At 36.1% G+C, this 11,258-nt stretch overlaps 1 protein-coding gene across 2 annotated transcripts; it reads right to left on the bottom strand.

Moving 5' to 3' along the window:
- Window positions 1-8: 8 nt before the first annotated feature.
- csrp3 (cysteine and glycine-rich protein 3 (cardiac LIM protein)) lies at window positions 9-9,800 on the bottom strand. 2 transcript variants are annotated; one of them, XM_077228076.1, is made up of 7 exons: window positions 9,617-9,800; window positions 6,967-7,154; window positions 5,968-6,099; window positions 3,638-3,806; window positions 2,353-2,482; window positions 2,024-2,117; window positions 9-752 (listed from the first exon to the last, which is right to left on the bottom strand). In XM_077228076.1, exons 3-7 carry the CDS (start codon window positions 6,077-6,079, stop codon window positions 679-681), a joined length of 579 nt encoding a protein of 192 aa, XP_077084191.1. In that variant the 5' UTR covers window positions 6,080-6,099; window positions 6,967-7,154; window positions 9,617-9,800; the 3' UTR covers window positions 9-678. The 2 variants fall into 2 exon arrangements, with proteins under 2 accessions (XP_077084191.1, XP_077084192.1); XM_077228077.1 differs by lacking the exon at window positions 9,617-9,800 and having other exon boundaries at window positions 5,968-6,087; window positions 6,967-7,073.
- Window positions 9,801-11,258: the final 1,458 nt, after the last annotated feature.

Below are 11,258 nucleotides of genomic sequence, written 5' to 3'. Positions count from 1 at the left end.
TTAATCAATGTTGGATGACTTTATTTATTCTTTGGATCCCATGTCATAGCATAAAAACAGTTACAGTAGACAGGAGTAATATGATTGTAATACATTTGATTTATGCAGTAGTCTATGTGCATAGCATCAACATAATATGTTTAAAGCTGAAGTGTGTAAAACAAAATTGTTAAAATACTTTACCCTTAACCTAAGCTGTTGGTAAGATACGTTTCCCAAAAGTGTGAACATTTGGCACCATCACAACATATATTTGTAAAATTCTGTTTGGTAATGGCAGAAATTACACACTTCAGCTTTAAGTATAAAGCCACCTTTTCATGGCACACGACATTCGGCGGACCCTCGTTAATTTGACGGAAGTCATTAATCTCCCATGGAAAATCGAATTGATCCGAATTGAACTTAGGATGCATTAATAAATGTGGACGTAAGTGACTGGATGATAGCCTATGCAACACAAAGCATATGGTCTAGTCACAGGAGATATATATACAGGTATGTGTGTGTGTGTGTGTGTGTGTTTGTACTAATTTATTCATTCTGCCGTGTGAAATGCCCTTGTTGTTGCACTCCTTCCTTTACTATTACAATTGCCACTAGTAGGCGATATCCCACAGTTGTATTCAAATGTTGTGTGCAGTGAAAAGGAGGCTGCAATGGGTTGGTTTAAACTTGTCAATCAGTGTCTTCGACCACGCCCATGTTCCCAAGGCCCCGCCCCTTTGGACCAAAGTTTTTGGCATAGCAAACTGAAAAGAAACAAAAATGAAACGGAGAAATCAGATGACAAAAACTTTAAGAATAATAAAATAAACCTTGGCTAAGGTTCAAGTAGTGTTCAGCAATATTCCATAATTACCAATATTTTTAGAAACACTTTACAATAAAGTAATTTATGTATGTGATAAATGTAATTTATTCCAGTAGTATCAAAGCTGAATTTTCAGCATCATTACTCCAGGCTTCAGTGTCACATGATCCTTCAGAAATCATTCTAATAAGCTGATTTGCTGCTCAAGAAACCTTTATTGTTAATGTCAATGTTGAAAACAGTTCTGCTGCTTAATATTTTTGTGGAAATGGTGATATTTTTTCTCAGGAGTCTTTGATGAATAAAAAGTTCAGCGAACAGTCATTAAATTTATTAAAGCATTTATTTAAAATAGAAATAAAAATAGAATGTGTAACATAAATGTCATCACGTTTGATCAATTTAATGCATCCTTGGTTAATAAAAGTATTAATTTCCCTCTCTCTTTTCTTTAATCTTACCACAGATATTTGAATGGTATCATTGTTTCCACAAAAATGTTAAGCAGTTGTTTTCAACACTGATATTAATCAGAAATGTTTCTTGAGCATTAAATCATATTAGAATAATTTCTGAAGGATCGTGTGACAATGAAGACTGGAGTAATGATGCTGAAAATGCAGCTTTGCATCACAGCAATAAATTACATTTTTAAATGTATTAAAATAAAAAATGCTTATTTTAAATTGTAATAATATCTCACAACATTACTGTTTTTACTGTATTTTTGATTAAATAAATGCAGCCTTGGTGAACATAAGAGACATTCTTCCAAAAACATTAAAAAATGTTAATGTTTCCAAACTTTTGACAGGTGCTGTTCTTTATTAAAATTAAAAGTTGTATCTGTTAATGATATGTAAGGGACCCGAACTAACAATGAACAGATGCATTTTTATTAACTATGGTTAACAAAGAAGAATAAATACTGCAACAACTGTATTACTCATTGCTAACTAATGGGACCTTAATGTTATCTAAATATTTAATGCAAATTTATGTTAGCATGATCAAAAACAGTCTTCATTCATGATGCAACTAACACGCATCATTCAGGCTTTAATCACTGCTACAGTATTTGTGTTATTGATGGCATCGATTGGCCTGTAATGGCTGCTGAACAATAACTAGGTCTATCACACAGACCATCTATTGATTGGTTAAGTGATATCAGAGATTGAGCTGGCAGTCTCATTTGATTGATTGTACCTTTACAGTAGAGCTCTCCATCTTTATCCGTCACCGTGGTGGACTCCAGGCTCTTCCCACACAATAAACAGCGGAAGCAGGTTTTGTGCCAGGGCTGTTGGATCAGAACCAGTGACAGACTGATAAAGTACTACGGTAAAATCTGCTTTACACAGCACTGACCTGTGACAGCAGCATATTGCAGGAGTGCTGAGAATGGAACAGTTTTTCAAAATCTGCTTATACCGGCGGTTAAATTGTTCAATATTCATATATTTCATACCATACCACAGCATAGTAGAAAAAAACTCTGAGCCAGCTTCTGGCTTTCATCGTAGCTGCAGATTTACCTTTCCAGCGCCCATGACTTTCTCTGCTGCATAGACTGCTTTCGAGCAGCGAGGACAGCGGTCCGTACTCCCACATTTCTGTGCAAACTTGCTTGGGTTCGAGTTCGCAGATGTCGGACGTGCTTTAGGCCTTAATATGTTAAACGCACATAAGAAACACAAAACAAAAATAACAGACACATATAAATTCTTCGGGTGGGTTTACACGACACTGTTTTCAACTAAAAACGGAAAACTTTTTGTGCGTTTGGGCCGTTCATTTACACGACAACAGCGTTATGGCGGCCTGCAAATAAAAAATGTAGAAAATTAGTTTCAAAGTGCACATTTTTGAAAACAATACCGTTATGATCTCTGCAGGGGTGTAGTGCCAAATTTTGGGCCCTGGGACCCCCCCCCCGGCGATTTGGGTTGACGGACTTTTTACTTGAGCTCGGCGATTTGAGCTCGGCGACTTCGCTGGCCTGGCATGAATAATTCAGTTAGTCGTTTAGTCGTTTTCGCAGATCTGTGTGAAAGGAGACCATCTTGACAACGTTGTCGCCTGTGTGTGAAAAACGCAAAAGAAAAACTTTTCTGTTTTCAGGACGTTATTGTCATGCAAAAGTACCATGAACAAGGCTTCGCTTTTCATTTACTGATAATGTTGACAATTTAAACTGACTTAGGGTACGTTTACAGGACAAAGATGGAGGAATAGTTTTGTAGTTCACACGGATCAGCAAAAACGACTAAACGACTAACTGAATTATTCATGCCAGGCCAGCGATGTCACTTTATAAAGAAACACTACGAACTGAACGCACCACCATTTTCACAAATTCATGTTTTTGTAGTTTACACGTGACAGAGTAAAACGCTGTATTAAAAACGCTGTATTATTCATGCCAGGCCAGTAGTTGGCGATGTCACTTTGTAAAGAAACACTACCAGACTGAACACATTATATGCATGTGCATGACGTCACCGTTTCACAAATTTGCGTTTTTGTAGTTTATACAGTGATGATAATAGTATCATTTTCAGAACACTTTGAACCCATTTTCGAAAGGTTGCGTTTTCAGGCCCCAAAATGCTGTTGTCATGTAAATGAATGGCCAAAACGCATACATTTTTTTTCCGATTTTAGTTTTAAACAGTGTTGTATAATTAACAAGCTTTTGTGTCACTGCCTCACCAATAATGATTTAAATCGTTTGTTTTTAAGCTAATTATATCAATGTCTTAGAAGCTGCACTGCTGCTGTCTCTACGAGAATCATGTGAAAGATATTTTCAGGACATACTCTTGAGGCTGAAGTTCTTCATTATTCACCGGGTCAGAACTCAGCGCTCCGGCACCCTGGCCGTACCCGTAACCTTTTGGACCGTATTTCTTGCCATAGCAGGATTTGCAGTAAATCTCGGACTCGTGTGCTGCAACTGTTGTGCTGTCCAAACCTTTACGACAAGCCACTAAAAAACAGAGACAAATCTGTGTTAAAATATGGCATAAATACCATACCAAATATAAATGTGTATTAAAAATATAAATATACACTAACATTCAAATATTTATTTTATGCTTACCAAGGCTGCATTTACTTGTCCAAAATATTCAATATAAACATTAATATTGTGAAATATTATTACAATTTAAAATAACTGTTTTCTCTTTTAATATATTTTAGAATTTAATTTATTCCTGTAATGGCAACTGACTTTTCCAACCTGACCTCATGTGAAAAGCAAACTATTTTACGAGATGGCAACTTCATTAGAATGTATACAAAGTGAAACTTATGAAAACGTACAGTTTTTAGAAAAAACGTGAGCATCCCTACACATAACTGTCTCTGGGGCGTCAGCAGATCATACAAACTTTTATTTAGAGATAATATTTTACGGATTCATATGAATTAGCACGCAATTCACCAAAACATAAAATAGCTACAAATTGTAGTTAGAAATTGATTTTTCAGCATCATTACTCCAGTCTTCAGTTTCACAGTGATCTTTCAGAAATCATTCTAATATGCTGATTTGCTGCTCAAGATACATTTCTGATTAATATCAAAAAGTGTGCTGCTTAATATTTTTGCAAAAATATTTTTTCAGGATTCTTTGATGAATAGAAAGTTCAAAAGAACAGCATTTATTTGAAATCGAAATCTTTTGTAACATTCTAAATATCTTTACTGTCACTTTTGTTTAGTGCATTCTTGCTGAATTAAAGTATTAATTTCTTTAAAAAAAAAAATCAAACTTTTGAACAGTGGTGTTAATATATATAGACTAGTTGTATTGAGACCAGCAGAACAAAACAAAAAACAGCATACTACATTCAACACAAAATCTCAAATTCTTGAATCTGCTATGAGAGGCAGAGTTTCGAGTTGTCCCGTGATCTCCTCCAGAGCGCTGTCATCTCCTGTCTGTGTTCCTCAGCTGCTGCACTTTCAGCCAGGATGGCTCAAGAGGCTCATGGGAGCTTGGCTTGGTCTAATTTTGAGGCTGTGAGAGAGCGAGGTATCCCGGCCGCTGTCATCCGCAGCAGATGGAAACAGGCCCTTGAATGGGGTGTCAGCTCTACCACACTGTTACCAGACTCAACACCCTTCCTGGCACGACTCGAGCGTTTAAGAATTAATGCTGTGCCACTGAAAGCTGTCTGCTCACTGGGAAACATTTCAAAGAGCACTCTTGATTTTGATGGGAGTTAGTTTAGTTTTTTTTTTTTTTTTTTTTTTTTTTTTTTGGGTGGGCACCTCATCAAGATTCATTAACTAACTTATTCTGACATAACTAGATAAATGAATAAAAGAATGCTGACTGAAAGTTTATTGCTTTATCCAAATATGTATTGTTGCTATTGAAGTAAACATTTTAGTAAAAGGTACATTTTGTTTTCAAATATAATAACAGACCCAGTTGAAAGAAAATGCACATTTGCTCAGACGAGAGATAACTTTGGACAAATGTTTTAGTTGATGTTTTGATCTATAGTGAAAAAATTGCATTTTCAGTCATCTATCCTATTATCCTTATTTTGCTCTAAAATATCTGTGCTTTTTAAAATTCAATAACTGGCTAAAATTGCTGTGGTAAATATCTTTGTTATTATTACATTTTTACCTGCTTACCTGTATGACACACCTGTAATTTCAAAATGACTTAAACCAACAAGGAAAATCTTAGTCATCCATGAAACCAAAATGTTTTGTTATGGAATATTTTAGTGTGATTTATCCGTGCATATCATTATTTCAGGTACCCTCATAATCTTTAATCGAAATAACTTCCCTTCCCTCTTGTAGCGACTTCTCTGATGATGTGTTTACTGACACGAGGGCGGGGCAACCTGTCGTTCACAAGAGATCGACCAATGGCAAACCACAACCATCCAATCAATTCTTGATGGACAAAATCAAGTCCCGCCCTACATTTTTCTTGTTTGAGAAGCCGTTTTACGATATATGTCACACTAGGGAAGACAAGACAATCATGACTTCCATTTCATGCTGACTTTAACTCCCCCTGAACTTAAACTTTTTGATTCTGATATCTAATATACCTTTAATTTTTACTTTAGTAAGTAAGAGTAACAATTAATACCTGAATTGTATTGAGGACTTACTGCAAATGAAGCAGGTTTTGTGGAAGCTCCGGCTGTTGCACTGGATCTCCTCAGCATGGTAAACCGTCTTCTCACAGGCCGAACATTTGGCTCCTCCTCCCCAGTTTGGCATCCTCGTATCTGGCAAAGATTCTGACATTTACAGGGATGTAAAGAGAGACAATCAACCAAAACTGCCAAAAAAACATCGACTTAAAGGGATGAGTGTTACAATCAGTTTACTAACTGTGAAAATGTATCACAATTTTTTGAAAACAAGGAAAAAAATTGACTACCTTCATTTATGTGATATGTGATAGGTCAGATATAAAAATAGATGGATCCTATCTCAAAGGAATATGTCATTTAGTCTCTATCTCGTCTCTTTAAGCAGGCAGAATATCACCTCACTAGTGTGGAATGCAACGATAAGAGTCCAGAAATAGGTCTTTTACTAATGGCACTGCCAGATTAAAAGAAGTGCCTGCTTTGTGTGGCTAAAGGAATACTAAAAAGAATAAATGTCATTTATTTTTAAATTATATATTCACATTCTTATTATTTTGTATGTATTTCTAAATCAAAACATAATTGGATCTCTCTGCTTTGTAGGAGAGAAAACACCAGGGATACTTTAAGACCAAAATATTAATCAGTAACACTTGTTAAGAAAGTCATTATACGATGCATATCAAATAATGAATTAATGTACTTTAAAATACATTTGTTTCATGATCTTTCTAACTATATAAATGTAGGCTTCTATTGTTATCTGCTAAGCGATTGTGTAATAATAATCAAATCAATTTAAACTTGATGAATTCTTGTAGAATCACTTCACACGCAGGCTTTTATTTATTTAAATAAATATCAATCCAGGTTGATTGGGACACTTTTCCCCAGTCATCCCAATGGCAAAAAGTGTCCCATTTAACATGAGTTCACCCCTACATTGTCAGTACAGCACAAATTATGTGTCATGGTCAGACATTACAATATAAATGTTCAAATTCTACTTACACAATCTTTTTTTTCCTGGAAATGATGTGTTCTCCTCTGTCCCTGATGATGTCCATTTCTGGCCCTCTATGGTCGGTCTTTATATAGGCTACTGGGCGTCACTCCCTCCGAACACACACTCATCATTTCAAGAGGACCAAAGGGTGTGCTGACATTCAGATTAGTCCATCCTCCTCCTAAATTAACAGCTGACAATACACAAATGCAATGTAACTGCATGGTCTCCAGTCCTGAGCGCAAATATTCTACAAACACCACAACATTTGTTCCCCAATTTAAAGGCTTGGGTGTTCGTCTCCATAAATACATTGAATCTGTCTGTATGGCTGAATATTAAAACTGATGATGACAAATGACTTCCGTCATATTCTCTTTAATATTAATTCAAGTTTTGGATGATTATATAGCCTATAAAAGGAAAGTCTGTCCTTGACTAGCATCATTTCTATGATACTTCTAAGACGGAGTATCTGATTCAGTGCATTGCATTTCTTGGTTATGTGTGTGTGTGTGTGTGTGTGTGTGTGCGGGGGGGGGGGGGGGGGGGTGGTAGCCTATGGTTTGTGGTGCCTATGCCAGTGCCACCTCGGACTGAAGCTTGGCCACCCCTGTTGCAAAAGCATTTTAATGGCTTTAACAGCTGACTTTTCTCTGTTCAAAGAACTATAGCACTGGCACACAGGCCACATACACACTCAAGCTGAACTAAGTTCTCACTTCACCGTTTTGTTCTGTTTACACTTGTAGATAGATGCATGTTAAGTGATTTTCTCTAGATCTGAAGCAGGATTTTTTTTTTTTGCTACCCCAATAAAATCACTGGGTCTTACCTGACACCCCTGAAAAAAAGTTAACCAGACCACTCCTGGAACGTTTTGTATATTTATCATTTAGCACTGATTATGAGGAAGTTACTGTTAAATGTTCTCTGAACAATCTGAAAAGAAGTAGTAGGGTATGTGGGGGAAAACGCCTCCTTGGTGTAAAATGCCCCCCTACAGTTTTCCCCAAAATAACCAATAGATTAAGTCATGATACGTTTTTGTTGTTGCTATGCACTAAGCTGACAAGAGTGATGCAGAAGTATTCACTGTGAAGCTTACACTGCCGACATACCTGAGAGAAAACAGATTTCACGGTAAGTTATCTCATTTTCAGCAGTATGAAAAAAAGCGTTGCTTTGCAGAACATATAGTTATATATAAGAATATGGAAAATATAATTCTGTTTTAGAATGACACAAAAAAAAAATCAAACCTAGTCTGTGGTTTAAAACAACCCCAGCTGGGGTAAAATACCCCCAGGGGACATCACTTCCCACTAATAATACTAATAATTTGTTACATTTATAATAGGCTAGTGCTTTTCTGGGTACTCAAAGCGCTTTACATATGGAAGGGGGGAATCCCAGTTAGCATCAACTAACAACATTTTTCAAATAGGCTGATTTTCAGCATGGTTTATTAATGAATATTCATATTTATCTATCGTTGTTTTAACTTAACTTTTAATTTTACCTATTTGACAAAAATAATAATAACATGAAAACTCTGGACATTTTTTCACCCTTGGTTTATAATTGATGTCATTGTCACTGCAAACCAGGATACCTTCTGGACCCAACTTTTTGTTTCACGGATTTTTGTTTGTTTGTTGCACAGTCCTTAAGGTGGGCGTTTCCCCCACTCAACCCAAGGTAGTGACAACAACAAAAACAGACGAAAATGTTACAGAAAAACGTTACATTTATGATGTTTAAATATCCTAACTTTTTGGTGCTTTTTAGAACATTATAAAAAGACCGATGACTTTGAACAACATGCCCTGTTAGCTGGGCTTATTAGTACAAATGAATTTGCCTAAAGATAACCCTATGTTAAAGGGTAACTAAACACTAAAACAACTTTTTTTAGTTAAAGAGTAACTAAACACTAAACCTACTTTTTTAGTTACTTATCTGTTAGAATGGAGCTTCATAAATGCTGTTCATTGATTCGAGTACATTTTTTGACATTTGGGTATAAAGTGTTTTACTTTTCAAATATATGGTGCAAAAACGTCTGAGTGCTGCACTCTTCAGGTTAAACGGAAACGGAAAGCTCAGTAGGGGTACTCTCTGACGTAGAATACTCTCTGACGTCACTCTGTCACGCCCTTGGTGCGAGCTCACCACGCCCTTGGCAGCCCCTGGTATAAAAGCATCTGGTTCCGTCAAAACTACTGTAGCGAGTCAGGAGTTGGAATTACGAGTATTGAAAACGGATATATATATATTTATATATTAGCATAGCATTTATATAGTTATTTAGATTATTTCGTGTAGCCTAGGTAGTTAATCTCGTCTATCGCTCCAGTGTGCAACCTGCATTTTACGTGGGATTGCTTCTCCAACGCAATGGAGGTGGAAATGGGCTTCTCCACACAGCTCGCGCTGCCAAACGCTGCCCTTCCTGCATGAACTCCACCACTGCAGCGGCGTCATGATGTGAGTGAGCATTTATTTTTAATCACAATTTATGTTCCTTCTTATTAGGCTAAAGTTAATCATCTGGCGTCGACAAACGCGCCGGCGCGATTTGCTGATTATTTTTTTCACATAGCAGTAAAATATAATGATCGTAATAGTAATAATAATCCTGGAAAAAATTACCTCAAAATGACTGAATATAAGAATAATCGGACGCCGATCGCGATGCTTGAGTGAAGGCCGCAGTTTGAGCTGGTGTCCACAGACAATTCACCCTCCTCCACTTCAGGTGAAGGTGGGGGAGAAAAGTTCTCGACTTCAAATGACCGCTCTGTTGCAAACATAGAGGTTGCAAAGCTACTTGCGTTATAAACAGCAAAAACCTTTGTGAAGAGGAGATGTCATTGAAAGAATTAGATGATATCATCAAAAAAACACCATTTAACAAAAGCCCAGGACCCGATGGTTTACCGTTTGAGTTTTACAGATGTTTTTGGGAAGAAATTAGAGAGTTTATTTTGAATGTGTTCAATGAATGTGCAGCAAATGGAGAACTTACAGAATCTATGAAACAGGGAGTAATAACACTAGTTCCAAAACCAAATAAAGACGTCTTGCATTTAGATAATTGGCGCCCAATCACACTGCTCAACTCGGACTACAAATTGTTAGCATCTCTATACGCCAATAGGTTAAAACCATGTTTGGAGGAAATCATATCTGTCACACAGTCTGGATTTATGAAAGGAAGAAGTATTTCAAACAATATTAGACTGATCTTAGACCTCTTAGATTATTCAGATTTGGTCAATGAGGAAGCTCTTATTTTATTTTTAGATTTTTGTAAGGCTTTCGATACAGTAGAGCACAATTTCATGTATCAAGCTCTTAATTATTTTGGTTTTGGCCCAACTTTTACAAATATGATGCACACACTTTACAAAAATATTTCAAGTAGTGTTTCTTTATCTAATGGTACGTCTGCTCGTTTTGGTATCCAAAGAGGCATTAGACAGGGATGTCCTATTTCCCCATTTTTATTTTTATTAGTAGCCGAAACTTTGAATCTTTACACTCTGCATTGCTCTCAAATCAAAGGTATTGAGATAGGAGATTTCACTTTAACTATTAGTCAACTCGCTGATGACACTTGTTTATTTTTGAAAAACAAAGATCAGGTCCCTGTTATTTTGGAGGCACTTAAATTGTTCTCTGATGCCTCAGGTCTAACTGTGAATCAGGCTAAGAGTGAGATTATGGCTGTACACCAACTTGAAGACTCATATATATCTGGAATACAGGTTAAACAATTAGTCAGATACTTGGGTATTGTAATTAGTAAATCAGATGCTGAGAGACTAACAGAAAATTTTTTGAAAAGATTACAAAAAACAAGAAATATTTTTAACTGTTGGCTCCAAAGAAATTTATCTATTCAAGGTCGTGTGTTGATATCAAAGGCTGAAGGCATCTCCAGAATTGTATATCCAGCGTTATCTCTTTATGTAGATTCTAAAATGTGTGCTGCAGTTGATAAAATCTTATTTAAATTTATTTGGAGAGGTAAGACAGAATATATTAAAAGGAAAACCATAATTAGAAGTGTATCAGAAGGAGGACTAAATGCTTTAGACTTTGACACTATCAATAATATATTTAAAATTAATTGGATCAAGCATTGTCTTTGTGATAATAGCCTTCCATGGTTTTTCATTCCCAATTTAATCTTCAAAAAATGTGGTGGTCTTAATTTTCTACTTGCTTGTGATTTTAAATGTACTAAACTCCCAATCAAGTTGTCCAACTTTCATAAACAAGCTTTGAA

Source organism: Siphateles boraxobius, unplaced genomic scaffold (genome assembly GCF_051911475.1).
Source record: "Siphateles boraxobius isolate OS27281-9 unplaced genomic scaffold, OSU_SipBor_1 130, whole genome shotgun sequence".
In the NCBI taxonomy this organism is placed as follows: Eukaryota; Metazoa; Chordata; class Actinopteri; order Cypriniformes; family Leuciscidae; genus Siphateles; species Siphateles boraxobius.
Note: the sequence above shows the minus strand (reverse complement) of the source record. Positions and strands in the feature narration are given on the sequence as shown.